We start from the raw sequence: 16,274 nt of genomic DNA on the forward strand, positions 1-16,274 counted from the left end.
ATTATTTTGTCTTTTGACTTTTTTTTTTCTGGAAAAAAAAAATTATTTGATTTAAGAATTAAATTATTTGGACTGGAAACAAGACAGAAAAATGTAAGAAAAGCATTTTTAGCAGCGTGTAACATTTTCTCCCTATAAAGCACTTTCACTTGCCATTGTGTGTGAAATGTGCTATGTGAATTTACATTTTACATTTACATTTACATTTATGCATTTAGCAGACGCTTTTATCCAAAGCGACTTACATTGCATTCAAGTTACAGTTTTTACATTTTATCAGCTCTTGCTTTCCCTGGGAATCGAACCCATGATCTTGGCGTTGCTAGCGCCATGCTCTACTATTTGAGCTACAGGAAAGCCTATAGCTCCAGGATATATAATTCCTATATACCAGGAATTATGTCAATTAACTTGCCCTTAGTTTTAACACACCTGTGTGTGTGTGTGTGTGTGTGTGTGTGTGTGTGTGTGTGTGTGTGTGTGTGTGTGTGTGTGTGTGTGTGTGTGTGTGTGTGTGTGTGTGTGTGTGTGTGTGTGTGTGTGTGTGTGTGTGTGTGTGTGTTTGGGGGGGTTGTCACCTTTTTCACCCCTGACGAGTTTGCACCCCTGTTCACAGCAAACAAGACTTGTTTCTCTCCAGTGAATGTATCTTGATTTAAGGATCTGGAAGACGAGACCGAAACGGAGGAAGAGCTGTGATCAGAAGATCATTTCCATATTCTGGTGTTTATGAGCAGAGATATTCAAGACTTCAGCTGATTTTGTTTATTTTTCTTAAAATGAATGCAGAAGTAATGGAGATCGATTGGAAGTTGTATTTTCAAACTTTGCAGTGTTGTTAATACAAGACTTTTATGTTAAGAGATCATATTTATGTTGCTTCAGTCAGTGTATTTAAATTCTTTAGTCGGTCTTAAATCAGCGTGTCGTGTTCTTTAGATGATGCATCGTTTGATCAGGAACTAAACGGCTAGTTTTAGCATCTTGAAAAGCTGAAGTTGCGTTCATGAAGTAAATAAGAGTTTTTATATGACTTCAGCTGCGGCTCTAGTTTTAATCAAAGACGGCGCGTCCGCTGGTAACGAGAGCGTTAACGAGTACGAGCTGATTACTTCTGCACCGGTGACCAGTGTAAACGCCTCTGATCGCTCGTACGATGATGACCGAAGCACAGAAAACACACGACTGTGTCCCAGCTCTTCTGAAGCGTGAGGAACATCGTGTCCACCAGCGGCTCAGTGGCGTGTTCGATTGCGCATCGAGCCCCAGTGCATTGTGGGAAACCGTCGCAGGCTGCTAACAGACTGAATGTTTCAGGTGCAGGAGGATTCGAAGGAGAAGCGCACTCTTCTGCACAGAGCGGTGAAGACGCTGTATCCCGGCCTGGAGACCAAGACCGAGGACAGAGACGGGAAGAAGTTCATCGTGGCGTATCACGCTGCTGGGAAGAAAGCGCTGGCAGGTACTGCTGTGGCTCTGATGAGAAGTGAAGGTGCTCGAGCACTAGACGGCGCTCCGCATGATCCTCAGAATGAGCCCTCGCCAGCATGAGCTTCAGTGTGCATGCGTGTGTGTGTGTGTGTGTGTGTGACGCCTGTGCATGTCAGGAGCAGAGGATCCAGATTGAGAGAACCTCAGCTGCTGTCTCCATGAGATCCGTTCTGTTCCTGTTCAGTACGTCAGGAATCCGCTGAATTGGTGGCTTCATTAGTTCAGCTTCACAAACTGAGCTGTTCTGAATGAGTGGAACGGAACGGAACGGAACGGCGCTGTGACTCTGAACGCATGCGAGCGCGTGTGTCCTCTCTGTCCTGAGTAACGCTCTCTTGTTCTCCTAACGCTCCTCTCGCTCTCTGGACAGAGGTCCGGCCCTCGGCAGGTAAGAGCAGGGAGGCTGTCCTTCTGCTGGAGATTCATTCAAATGCTGACCAAACGTCTTTTATTTAGAATGTTTCATTACAATTTCAATGTGCCTTTATGAATCTGTAGGACTAATCATGAGCCCAAAATGGCAGATAAAAGCTGAGGTGATTGACAGAAGCGAGTTTATGTGACGGAGGGACTGTAGAAATGCAGTGAAAGCTTGTCTCTCGACCGCCGTCTGGTGGCTGTGAGATGTTAAAACCCCAGAGAAAAATCAGCAAACAGTCGCTGAATTATTTTGGTGACCCGACAGAAATATTAAAAAGCTGTAAGCTTTTCGCAGTTATTGTATAGAAATGCAGTGGAGGTGAATATAATCAGCTGTGAGTGCAAATGCTCGGTTCAGGAGCGTGTGTAATGCTGCTGTCTAGATTGATTTGATGAGTCTTACCTTGTGTAGATGTTGCACTGAAATGAACAAAGCAATTAAAATATAATAATAATTTAAATGTTGATTGAGTCTGTGCTACATTTTCATGTCGAGTCTTTCGTCTCCTCCCTCATGTGTCCCACCGAAGCCCCTCGAAAGCATTCATGGCCAAAGAACCGCGGGAGTTTCTGTCATTTTGTGCTCTATAAGGAGAACAAGGACACCATGGACGCCATCAACCTCCTGTCCAAGTTCCTCAGGTCCGTCTAACCCTCGTCCGAGCCGCCGCTGCCGCTCCCTAACGCCCCACTCACGGCTGCTCCTCTGTTTCTGCAGGGTCAGACCCAACATGTTCTCCTACATGGGCACCAAAGACAAGAGGGCCATCACGGTGCAGGAGATCGCAGTGCTGAAGTGAGTGAAGCCGTCAGACGTCTGCTGTCCTCACACACACGTATTTACATGAGTCTGAATGTGTCTCCACAGGATCAGCGCTGAGAGATTGTCTCACCTCAACAAGTGCCTCATGAACCTGAAGCTGGGAAACTTCAGCTATAAGAAGCATCCATTAAAACTGGGAGAGCTGCAGGGAAACCACTTCACGGTGGTCCTCAGGTGAGACATCGACTGCTGTTAGCTGCCGTCTCCGACGAGATGATCATTTAAACTCGCTTCATTCTGAGCTGGTCTTCAAGGGTTAGTGCACCCAAATATATAAATTAGTGGTGTCAAAATTAGCACGTTAACACAGGCGATTCATTTTTCAGTTTAACGCAGGGTAGGCTAGGGTTGGCCACTCCTCTCACAACGGCTGCTTCTGTCACTCTTTCTCTTGACAAGAAGTGCATTTATTCAGCCACAGAACGGGAGGCGTTTCAGACGCGCGCTCCAGCTTCACTTCAGCGCAAGTCAAACGAGTGCGGAAACCAGGGTGGCCGCGGGTCCTTAAAGTCTTAAAATGTATTACCGTATTGTCCCGAATATAAGACGACCCTGATTATAAGACGACCCCCCTTTTTCTAGATGTACCTGTTGGAAAAAGGCTTTTTGAAAACCAAATCTTTTTTTTCTCTCTCTGTAAAACACATTTATTCTTAAATTATTTTCATATTACATATTTTTCCAATTCTAATTTGTACCAACAATGACATTGGAAAATTTTGATATACCATTGAAATAGCAGGTAGCCCATCTGAATTATATAACATTTAGGCTATCCATCTCATAGTAGCCTACCAAAATGTTATTATCAGTAGACGTGAAATCTTATCGTAGTCTTCAGATCTGGGTACTGTCTTATGTTTTTAAATCACTTACAGAGGAAGTTTGTTCCCATCAGACTAACATGACAGTCACGACTCGTGCCGCTGTTAGCTTTTCTTTTTCATTTGTTTTCACTCGCGATCTTTACAACACGCATTACATTTACATATTTCATGGCACACTCGTTTCATGCGTGTTTGGCGCCACCTATTGTTGTGGGTGTATTACTGACATGTCAAATTCTAGATCCTGAATATAAGACGAACGCGTTTTTTCAGATGTATTTCCAAGAAAAAAACATCGTCTTATATTCGGGTCAATACAGTAAATAAAGTTTTGCTTAAAAAAAGGCCTTAAAATTGTCTTAAATTCAGATTCAGTGGGTCTTAAATATCTTCGGTCTCATTACCGCAAAAGTTTCACCAGTCTGACGGACCCAGGGCCTGTTTACAATCATTGGACAGACCCCCGCTGTAGTTACTGCGTCATCAGAGAGAGCTGCGGCAGCAGAATGCAGGTCGAATACCACCAGCTCGCTGACAAGCCTCCTAGCTGCTTTAAATGGGTTAATACAAGTTTACTGAAAAATTGCTCGGATTTTACTTGCCCGACAGAATAGCCTGATTAAAACTTAAGTGACATTTTATTACATTCAGCGTAAACAGCGATCGATAGTGGATGGTGTATTTCTGGTATCAGTGTTGCGCTGTTGAGGCTCGTGCTGTCTGTCTCTGTGAGAGACCTGTATGGAGAAATCAAATCAAATGAGCATAACGACAAACATAAAGAAACTCACAGAACAAACATACTGAGGTAAAAATTCAAAATGTTTTGTTTATTTATAACATGATGATGATGATAACATACCATGACAAGGGCACTATTTTGCTAAATATTTTCATGATTGCAAATGTTACATTGATTTTGGCTCAAGAAACAAGTAGTTAAGTAGTTACTTACATTTTAGACAGAATATTGACTGTTTTGTTCTATTTCACCAATGAAAATAGTTCCAAACAAAGATCAGAAGTGTTGCACATTCTCCAAGCAGCGCTCGCATGTTTGTTCCTGAATGATTCAGTGTTTTGAATGAATCTGCTAAATGAATAAGTGACTTACCGCCACCTACTGGTGCTTTAGTTAGTTTAAAAGTATGCATTTTTCCACCATTTCTTATTTGTATATTCAAAAATTTTTTATTTAAAACCTTAATCTCATAACATTATTGCGGTTGTAAATTTGTAGTGCAAATTATTTAATTTGATTTGCTAACAGCCCTGTTGTGTATATTAAATTTCCTCATCAGTTGTAAGAATTTGACATGAAAGATGACGCATACATTTAATAAGGTTAAAAAATATTGGGCTTTATGGAGGTAAATAACAACCTGGGGTAAATATTAAATATGTAAATGCTGAATAGAAAACTGATGAAAATATTGCTTCATTTACACCACCAAAAATATTGCTGATGCGGAGCTTTTGAGGGATATTTTGTATGGGATATTGTCTTCAGATATGAAAAGTTCTCTGTATATCATAATAATAAATAGCATTTTTGACAGCGATGATATTTTTTCTTTTTAAATTTAAAAACACATTAAATATTACATTTACATATGTAATATAATGTGTGTTTCCTTCACAGGTTTGGTCTTAAATCTAACTTGTTCATATCTGTAGACATCCTGGAAACGGCGCTGGCGCGCACTGTAGCCTGTATCATTTCATATCACATCAAGGCGTGAAATAAACTACGTGCATGCAATGTCGTGGTCAGTTAGTCATCAAGTTACCAAAAAGGTGATTAAAGCTGCCTTAAAACTGCGTGCATGTAATACGAGTCACATTTAAAAACATATCTCTGAAATGGTTTTCAGAACTGTCCTGGAGCAGCCCAGCACTGTCTCTCTCAACACACCCGATTCAACTCGTCAGCTCATTAGTAGAGACTTTAAGACCTGAAGTGGGTCAGAAATGGTAAAAAAGTGTTGAGAGAAAATGCGTGTCAGATCCACGTCACGTTCAGCAGCGACATCTCTTAAAGAAATAACAACCAAAATAACCACCTGCTGTGATGTCTATTAATCAAAGGACAAAGAAAAAAGAGGGAAAAAAGAACTTTTTTATAGCTTTAAGGATTCATCTATATTTAATTAAGTGTTTGATAACTTCAACTTCAATTTCTGTATATTTCTGCTGAAGGGCACAGGTAAATATGACATTTATTATAATAGGTTTATGTGAAGATTGTTTTAAGTTCACTTAAATTAGAAGTTATTTTAAGTCTAATAAATATTGTAAATAATATTTATTATATAATATTAAGTACTAGTAAAAAAATAGTCTGTTTGTACATTAATTTGAAGATTTAATTTGGAATTATTGCAATATAAAAGTATATTTAAAAACTTTAATGTTAGGTGGGATTAAACGCGATTAATTTCAGAAAAATGTGCGATTTTAATTGGTTAATTTTTTTTAATAGATTGATAGCACTAATAGTAATATAAAAGCCATGATTTGTTCATCGTCATGTTGAATTTATATGAGCAATGCTGGTTATTTTATATATATATATATATATATGTATGTGTGTGTGTGTGTGTGTGTGTGTGTGTGTATGTGTGTGTATGTATACATACATACATACATACATAGGGCTGTGCGATTATGACCATATATCGGATGGACGAAATAAAAATATCTATCGTTTCATATTATGTTCTATCATTTATTTCGTGGTGTCGCAAAATACATTGTTTACGGTAATACTTTTTAATCATTTGGATGACTGCGATCTTTACACGCCACCACGGGGCATGAAGGGGAGACAGAACCAGGTGGAGAGCGACCAGAACAAAACGAGGAGCTCGTTCCTAAACCAGGGACTACATCTGTAGCATGGACATGCGTTTTTAAGCACTGCAGTTTTAAAACAACCAATTTTAAGCCGTTGAAACACAAACAACAGAGCTATATGCGTGCGCTGTCTCCGTTTCTATGTGAGAGGACCACGCATTTATTTTAAATTTTTTTGCTGCTTTATTGACTTTGAACGATTACATAAACACACTTATATGCATCAGAATCCTCATCTTGGCAAGTATCCTCATAAAGACAGTGATTTAGGTCTTAAGAGAGAGGAAACAGCTGAAAGAGGAAACGCATATGTAACAGTATTGGATCCGGACTATGGTCTTAAAGGGGAAGCTGTCCAATATTTGTTCAGTCTGCCATTCATATTAATCATAGTACACTGCTATAAAATTTCTCACTGCTCTTGACTAAATCACTTTTGTAACTTTAATAAGAAATAATAATAAAAAATATGTATGTATGTGTATATGTATAGAATTATACATAATGCACGTGTTAATTATATCTATCATAGATGTAATTAACACAATGAAGACTTATTAATTTACACAATGTATGTAGCGTTTCTTATTTATTGTAGTTTTTTGTCCTATTGCTTGCAATTAGTTTCTTATACTTATTTCATCACTGACTATTTATTCATTTTCAGTGAGCTTTTTTGTTTGTTTGTTTTTGTCTATTTTTAGGCTTGTATTAGTTTGATATTGACGTTGCTGACAAGGATTATGAAAATTCTATGGTATCAAAGATTTTAATATCATAACCTTTTTAAAAGAAAAAAAATTACTGTATCGTGATATATCGTTATCGTGATATAAAATTAGTCATATCGTGATATAAGATTTTGGTCATATCGCCCACCCCTACATACACACATACTGTATACACATACATACAGCAGAAACCCAATATATTTAAGTTATGACAAACTTAACTTGGTAATTATGTGTTGTCTGAGGGTTGGCATCCTCCGTGGTCCTCTGAGGTGTTGCCATCATCTCATCTCAGGTGTTTGGTCATCTCAGATCTTTTAAGGGTTGGATCCAGGTTAAGGAATTTCCCTTGCGGTAATTTTGAGTGGCTCAATAGCGCGGTATTACCGCATATATATATATATATATGTGTGTTCTAGACGGGCTGTCAGTCAGTGCAATTTCATTTTTACGCCACAAGATGGCGTCAAGGGACTGTCTTTGTGTGAGTCCTTAAACCGTTCATTCAACTATACGTTCAGAAGCGCTGATTCATTCAGAGATTTGTAATGAAACACGCTGTTTAAATCATTTTAACTTTGAGCGCCAATTTTAAAGGCTCAGCTGACCAGCAGAGCGTCGATGCTAAGACAGATTTCGCTTTCCTTGGACTGTTTTTACATATGAGGTAATTGCACGCGATTTCTCTCTCTCTCTCTCTCTCTCTCTCTCTCGCTGTCTGTTTAGGCTTGTTAAGTGCAAATTTACTGAGCCTCTGTGCATATCAGCATGATACACATTGTTATCATTACTAATATTCAGTACACATGCACGAAGTGTAAAACAAGAGGGGTGTAACCTTACGAAAAAGAAAACACTGAAATATCGTGGTTGTTGCATTCCTCTGTGGTTATGCTCATCAATAGCGCGGTATTGTGGTTATCGCGACAGCCCTAGACATAATTAGCGTCGCTGCTGTTCTATTCAAGCAAAAATGATTTGTTCAACCCAAGCTAAAGAATTATAATGTACATTTGATCAGATATAAATGCAGTACAAGATTATAAGATGCATTATGTGAATGCTTGGCTAAAAAGATGTCTTTAATCTAGATTTATACAGAGAGAGAGTGTGTTTGAACCCCGAATGTTATCAGGAAGGCTATTCCAGAGTTTGGGAGCCGAATGTGAAAAAGCTCTACCTCCTTCAGTGGACTTTGCTATCCTAGGTACTACCAAAAGTCCAGAATTTTGTGACCTTAGGGAGCGTGATGGATTGTAGCGTGGTAGAAGACTAGTTAGGTACGCAGGAGATAAACCATTTAGGGCCTTATAGGCAAGTAATAATATTTTGTAACTGATCCGGAACTTAATAGGTAAAATTGGGGTAATATGATCATATTTTCTTGACCTTGTAAGGACTCTAGCCGCTGCATTTTGGACTCCCTGTAGCTTGTTTATTGAAGATGCCGGACAACCACCTAGCAGTGCATTACAATAGTCCAGTCTAGAGGTCATGAATGCATGAATTAGCTTTTCTGCATCTGAAACAGGTAGCATGTTTTGAAGCTTGCCAATGTTTCTAAGATAGAAGAATGCTGTTTTTGTAACATGGGAAATATGATTTTCAAAAGGACAAATTGCTGTCTAATATAACACCCAGATATTTGACTTTAGAGGAAGTAACAGTACATCCGTCTAGTTGCAAATTGTAATCTGAGAGATTCTGAGTACTGTTTTTTTTGGTCCAATAAGTAATATCTCTGTCTTATCAGAATTTAATGAGAGGAAATTATTGGTCCTCCAATCTTTTACATTAACACAATCTATTAGCTTAGATAGTTCAGAAGTTTCATCTGGTCTTGAGATATATAGTTGAGTATCATCAGCATAACAATGAAAACTAATTCCGTATTTTCTAATAATATCACCAAGGGGCAACATGTATATTGAAAATAGCAGAGGACCTAGGACAGATCCTTGTGGTACTCCATACTTTACTGGTGTTCTCCTATAATGCCTGATGAGGTTAGAGACACCTGACAAGAGATCAGAGACCATTCCTTCATCCAGAATCACTCCAGACCCTTTAGATTCACAGCTTCTCTTCAGGTCACTCATGTTCTACAGGGTTCAGGTCAGAGGACTGGAATGGCCAGCAGAAGCTTGGTTTTGTGCTCAGTGACCCATTTTTGTGTTGTTTCTGAGGTTTGTGTTTGGATTATTGTACAGTTGAAGATCCAAACATGGCCCATTATAAGATTTCTAACAGAGTCAGTCACTTATTGATTTTTTTATCTGTTGGTATTTGATAGAATCCATGATGCCATGCGTCTAAACAAGATTTCCAGGACCTCCAGCAGAAATATAGGCCACAACATCAAAAATACAGCAGTATATTTCATTGTACACATGGGGCACTTTTTAAACCCATCTTGAGTGTTTGCTGCTAAAAAGCTCATTTTTTAGTTTCATCTGATCATAGAAGCCAGTCCCATTTGAAGTTCCAGTCGTGTCTGATAACTGAATATGCTGGAGATTGTTTTTGGATGAGCGAGGAGAATTCTTCTTGAAACCCTCCCAAACAACTCAACTATTTTCTGCAATTCTCCAGCGGTGGTCCTCGGAGAGTCTTTAGCCGCTCAAACTCTCCTTCTCACCGTGCATTAGGACGATATAGACACACGTCCTCTTCCAGGCAGTTTCATAACATTTTATATTGATTGGAAATTCTTAATTATTGCCCTGATGGTGGAAATGGGAATTTTCACGGCTCTAGCTCTTTTCTTAAAGGCCACTTCACTAATTTTTGAAGCTCAGTTATCTTTTGCTGGACATCAGAAATATATTCTTTGGTTTTTCTCATTGTGATGATGATTAAGGGAATTTGGGCTTTGTTTTCCCTCCTATTTATATTTCTGTGAAACAGGAAGCCATGGCTGGATAATTTCATGTTCATAATCACCCTGGAGTGCTCAAAATTGTGAATATGAATGGGAATATACTTCAGAGATATTTTACTCATAAGAATTTATAGGGGTACCAATAATTGTGTCCAACGTGTATAAGTGGTCTATATTACATAACTATATTGTAATATATAATGTTGTGCGCTATCTGTCACGCTCACTGAAAGCTTGTCAGTAGATCACGCGTGCTCTGATAGCGCTGAAGTGAACTAACCCTGAAACAGAAGCTACTCCGGAGCAGGTTGTCTTCAGAGAGCAGGTTACTATGGCTAATTACATACCCTGATAGTAACCTGATTTTTGAACCGAAAGCTTAGATTATCCACTCGCTTATCCTCAAACATACACGGGTATGTCACATAACTTGCTTTCTGGAACACCCCCCAGCTTGTGGCGATGCAGTGTGTTTAAGTGTGAAGTGTGTCTCCTCCACAGGAATATCTCCGGCTCTCTGGAGCAGGTGGAGCAGGCCATGACTTCACTCAGAGAAACCGGCTTCATCAACTACTACGGCATGCAGCGCTTCGGCACCACAGCCGTTCCCACGCACAGAGTCGGCAGGTGACAACACACACACACACACACACACACACACACACACACACACACACACACACACATGCTACAGACTAACACACTCACACACACACACACACACGCACACTAACACACACACACACTAGCATGTGCACTGATATATATACACACACACACACCTGTGTGTCTGCAGCTCATATGAGGGAAACTCATGGTTTGTTGTTGGCTCTTATTCTCAGAGCGATTCTGCAGAACAACTGGAAGGAAGTCGTGGATCTCATCCTGAAACCTCGTCCTGGAGGTCAGATTCTCTCTTTATCCTTTCCTTCTGTCATTTCTACATTTATTAACTGACTGCAGGTGAGCCTCGTACCAATGACTTAAGAGACTGTTTCAGTAAATGTGACTAATGTCTTCCATTTGAGTAAAATACACTTATTTCTCTGAGAAATCTGGTGAGGTAGAGCTTTGTGTCCATCACTGAACATTAATGAACCGCTTGATGAGTTTGAATGCAAAATACAAATAAGTCAAGTTGATTTATGATGTGCCTTTTACAAAACAGATCAACTTTACAGCAGTAAACAACATCAGTGCTACAAAACTGCAGTCAGGAATTTCAGCTATAAAGCAGCTCTGCAGACGACAGCATAATAGCATCATTCAGTCAGTCATTCAGTTCAGTTATTCAGGGACTTCACCGAACACAGCTGAATAGATTCATTTTACTGAATAGTAATTGTCTATAAGGTCACTGTGATTGAGCCAAAGGTGACAGGAATCGAACCTCCATCCAGTGACCATAGTGGAGTAAAAGACTTATCATATCTAGGCTATTCGATCGGGAGATCACTGCTCCTGCTGTCAGCAACGCTAATTACATGATGGGTAATGGGTTCACTAATGCTGGAGAGAGTGAGTGTAACCGAGCGTCTGTGTGTCCAGCGGAGAAGGGCTATCTGGTGAAGTGCAGAGAGGAGTGGGCGCGCTCTCAGGACCCCGAGGCAGCGCTGAAGAAGCTGCCGGTCAAACGCTGCGTGGAGGGTCAGTTACTGCGAGGCCTGGCCAAGTACGGCAAAAACAACATCATCACAGCCTTCGGACTGGTGAGAGAAAATAATGTTAACACATGCTCAAAACACACAGAACACGCAGTGACCGTCTTTATCCTGCTTCAGATCCCTCGTAACAACAGGCTGATGTACATCCACAGCTATCAGAGCTACGTCTGGAACTGTATGGTCAGCAAACGCATGGAGGCCTTCGGACTCAGAGCCGTGGAGGGAGATCTGGTTCTCAGAGGGAGTGAGTGAGCGCGCGTGTGTGTGTGTGTGTGTGAGCGCGCGCGTGTGTGAGCGTGTGTGTGTGTAATGCCGATGATGATGCTGACAGAATCTCCCGTGTTTTTCAGGCTCGGCTCATGTTCTGTCCGCTGATGAGGCAGAGAAACACTCCGTTCATGACGTGGTGATGCCGCTGCCGGGGTTTGACGTCATTTATCCCACTCACAGTGGTGAGGCATTCTGGGAAAACCTGGATATATATGAGAGCCTGATTTTAGAAGTGTTTGTTTGTTTTTGTTTTTAAATGCCTTTAATGAACGGAGATTTCTGTAGCCTTATCAATCTTTAAAATATTTTAGCGGGTAGATATTGCAGTAATTGTGGTGGGTGGGCGTGATATAGTTGTGGTTAATGGGGCTTTGGTGGCACAAAGGTTAAGAAACAGAGAAGGTTTGAAGAAGCAGCTCTGCTCGTCTGATCGTTCATCTCCAGATGCTCAGGTGTGTTTTCTCTCTCTGGTGTTCTGGCTGTTTGTGCGTCTCCTGCAGTGGGTCGAGGCTACAGAGACATGCTGAGCGTCGATGACCTGGACATTGATAACATGAGGCACAAGGTTCGGGATTATTCTCTGGCCGGCGCTTACAGGAGGATCCTCATCCGCCCCAGAGACGTCAGCTGGTGAGTGAGCTCCAGTAACTCGCTCTGCTCCTGCGCGTCCAGCTTCAGTTCTGATGGGTTCATCTGATCTTTCTCCTCCAAAGGGAGCTGATCCAGTACGATGATCCACGAGTGCCTCTTGTTCTCACAGATGTGGAGAAACTAGAAGACGCTCCGGCTCCGGTCTACCTCAAAGGTCCAAGACACACACATTTACTCGGCTCTCTAGATAGACTACTATTAGTTTATTCACTGCCTGGCCCAAAAACATCAGTCTTTTTCATTGGACCGCCTACAGCTTTGACCACAGTGTGCATTGTTTCCAGATCTTTACATAACATCACAACATTTATTTTCATCAAGGGTTGCATTAATCTTGTTTTGCTAATGGGAGAGTAAAGTCTCCAGCACACACTAAAGACCGTCAGTGGGGTTAAAGGTCATGACCCTATGGTGAACTCCCTGAATTATTCTTGCACAATTTGTGCCTAATGAATCTTGACATTGTCATCGTAGAATACGGGGTCCGTCAGCTGCACGCTGCATCAGTTAGGAACATGCCAGAAACATTAATAGGGGGTAGTCGTGGCCTAATGGTTAGGGAGGCGGGCTGGTAACCTGAAGGTTGCTGGTTCGATTCTCGCGCCGGCAGGAATTGAAGGTGGTGATTGTGAATGAACAACACTCTCTCCACCTTCGATACCATGACTAAGGTGCCCTTGAGCAAGGCACCGAACCCCTAATTGCTCCCCGGGCACTGGAGCAAGGCTGCCCACTGCTCCGGGTGTGTGTTCACTGTGTGTGTGTGTGTGTGTGTGTGTGTGCGCACTTGTTGTGTGTGTGTGCACTTGGATGGGTTAAATGCAGAGCACCATTTCCATACTTGACAATACGTCACGACTTAACTAATTCCTGCAATAATGATCCTAGACTCTGAAGTATTTGCCAGTTAAAACCAAGTGGCCAGGTGGTGTATAAAGCTAATTACAAATATTATACATATACTATGTGTGTGTGTATTATGTATAAAATATATATGCTTGTGTGTGTGTGCAGAGGGGAAGTTTCGGGCCCTGAAGATGGAGTTTTCTCTGCCGTCCTCCACCTACGCCACGATGGCGGTCAGAGAAGTGCTAAAGATGGACACCAGCATCAAGAATCAGACCCAGCTCAACAGCAGCTGGCTAAACTGACCGTCACAAACACGCTCTGGATCTTCCACCAGCTGTATCTGCTCACATTATATCACTGATAAAGACTTGACTGACTGATGTTTGTCATTTTGACACCGTGAAGAAGCTACAGCACAGATTTCAGTTTATTCAGTTTTAGTGTTTGTTTTTTAATGAGTATTTTTTAGAGCTCTGCCAGAGTATAAAGACCGTTCTTACACATATTTCCAGAGCTTTAGCAGAAACTGAACATCGAGCAGTAAATGAACATATTCTGGTTCTTATAAGATTGATTTGATTCCTGCTGAATATTCAATTAGTCAGTGTAAATAATTTGAATCTGAATAAATGAATCTGCCTGATTCTTTTATGTATCAGTGATTTACTACATCTGGGACATCTCCTCTAACAGAATATATGGGTTCACACTCATAAGGCCGTTTTCACCCAGAGCTGAAACAATGCATCCCTGTGGATGGGTTCTTTTGCTGTTGATTTTGCTTTGCTTTCTCATTCTAAGAGTAAATGGGCCTTTATGCATTTTTGCTCAAAAGACTCAGAGCATGTTTTCTGGACTAGACATCTATGAAAGGCATTAAAGATTGAAGATGGGCTGTTCTCCTGATGCTTGTGACAAACGATCACACGAGTTATTCTGATCAGATGAAGTGGTGGATGTAAACAATGCTGTTTTCCTCCTAAAAGCAATCACACATTGATAATGTTCTGATATCTGCAGGATAAGATTGCCGTGTTGAGACGTGTAACATGTTCAGCTCTTCATGATAATGAAGGTTATAAAGGTTAGATTTTTGTGAGTTTTTAAAATAAAAGATCAAAAGGATTAACAATGCAGATTAATTTTCACAGCCGCCTTTGATCATATTTACCAAGGGTGCCGATATTTTTGGCCATGACTATACAGCTGTGTGTATGTGTATGTATATGTGTGTATATATATATATATATATATATATATATATATATATATATATATATATATATATATATATATATATATATATATATATATATATATATATATATATATATATATATATATACATACATACATACATACATACAGTATCTCACAGAAGTGAGTACACCCCTCACATTTTGTAAATATTTTATCTTTTCATGTGACAACACTGAAGAAATGACACTTTGCTACAATGTAAACTATCGAGTGTACAGCTTGTATAACAGTGTAAATTTGATGTCCCCTCAAAATAACTCAACACACAGTCATTAATGTCTAAACCGCCGGCCACAAAAGTGAGTACACCCCTAAGTGAAAATGTCCAAATTGGGCCCAAAGTGTCAATAGGCCCTTTCGCACCGCAGGAACCTTTTCATAGTACCCGAACTAATTGTGGAACTACACACTTTTTGGCGTGTTCGCACCGCGGGAACTAGGAACTGTTTTAGTTCCCGGAACTTCGTTTGGAGGAACTAATTAGCTCCTACTTCAGAGTAGGGTCTAAAACAGTTCCGTAGGAACTATTGTGACGTAAGTGTACGCTGATTGGCTAAACGAGTACGAAAACGCCCTCACCCGCCATGATTTAAAACGCCGCGTAAACACATACTGTGTAAATATCGCATCAACTTATATTTTGCAAGAATGGAGAACAGCGATAGATGGACGGACGCTGAAGTGCAGGCACTTTTGAACATTTTGAACTCCTTTCCGATCTTTCAATCGCTTGACATACAAGTTACGTCGACATTCCATGTCCATTATTGTGAACCCCGCAAGACACAACAAAAACACAGCTCCGATCACAGCGTCCTCCATCCTCCTGTTAACGTTGTTCTTCTTTGTTTTCGTTGTTGAACGCCGCGCACAAATGACGTCGCTGTCGATCGGCTTACGTCACTTCTTAGTACCCACTGTCGGTGCGAATGCAACCCTTTAAATGGTACTGGGAAATAGTTAGCGCAAAATCGTCCCAGTACTTTAGTACTGTACTTTTAGTTCTGGAACTAAAGCGGTGCGAAAGGGGCTAATATTTTGTGTGTCCACCATTATTTTCCAGCACTGCCTTAACCCTCTTGGGCCTGGAGTTCACCAGAGCTTCACAGGTTCCACTGGAGTCCTCTTCCACTCCTCCATGACGACATCACGGAGCTGGTGGATGTTAGAGACCTTGCGCTCCTCCACCTTCAGTTTGAGGATGCCCCGCAGATGCTCATGCTTGGCAAGTCCATCACCTTTACCCTCAGCTTCTTTAGCAAGGCAGTGGTTGTCTTGGAGGTGTGTTTGGGGTTGTTATCATGTTCTGCCTCAGTATGTCACAGTACATGTTGGCATTCATGGTTCCCTCAATGAACTGTAGGTCCCCAGTGCCGGCAGCACTCATGCAGCCCCAGACCATGACACTCCCACCACCATGCTTGACTGTAGGCAAGACACTCTTGTCTTTGTACTCACCTGGTTGCCGCCACACACGCTTGACACCATCTGAACCAAATAAGTTTATCTTGGTCTCATCAGATCACAGGACATGGTTCCAGTAATCCATGT

At 40.9% G+C, this 16,274-nt stretch overlaps 1 protein-coding gene across 2 annotated transcripts in view; it reads left to right on the forward strand.

Moving 5' to 3' along the window:
• The window catches only part of pus7 (pseudouridine synthase 7), a 17,942-nt gene extending 3,824 nt beyond the window's left edge, over window positions 1-14,118 (forward strand). For both annotated transcript variants that reach the window (XM_058766663.1, XM_058766664.1), the window contains exons 6-17: window positions 1,318-1,462; window positions 2,442-2,553; window positions 2,630-2,707; window positions 2,780-2,908; window positions 10,531-10,656; window positions 10,872-10,933; window positions 11,578-11,738; window positions 11,811-11,937; window positions 12,044-12,145; window positions 12,464-12,593; window positions 12,677-12,768; window positions 13,629-14,118. In XM_058766663.1, coding sequence (XP_058622646.1) covers window positions 1,318-1,462; window positions 2,442-2,553; window positions 2,630-2,707; window positions 2,780-2,908; window positions 10,531-10,656; window positions 10,872-10,933; window positions 11,578-11,738; window positions 11,811-11,937; window positions 12,044-12,145; window positions 12,464-12,593; window positions 12,677-12,768; window positions 13,629-13,765 — 1,401 coding nt within the window. In that variant the 3' untranslated portion in view covers window positions 13,766-14,118. The remainder of the gene's footprint in view (window positions 1-1,317; window positions 1,463-2,441; window positions 2,554-2,629; window positions 2,708-2,779; window positions 2,909-10,530; window positions 10,657-10,871; window positions 10,934-11,577; window positions 11,739-11,810; window positions 11,938-12,043; window positions 12,146-12,463; window positions 12,594-12,676; window positions 12,769-13,628) is intronic.
• The last annotated feature ends 2,156 nt before the right edge of the window (window positions 14,119-16,274 follow it).

The sequence above is a fragment of the Onychostoma macrolepis genome, chromosome 25 (genome assembly GCF_012432095.1).
Source record: "Onychostoma macrolepis isolate SWU-2019 chromosome 25, ASM1243209v1, whole genome shotgun sequence".
Lineage (NCBI taxonomy): Eukaryota > Metazoa > Chordata > Actinopteri > Cypriniformes > Cyprinidae > Onychostoma > Onychostoma macrolepis.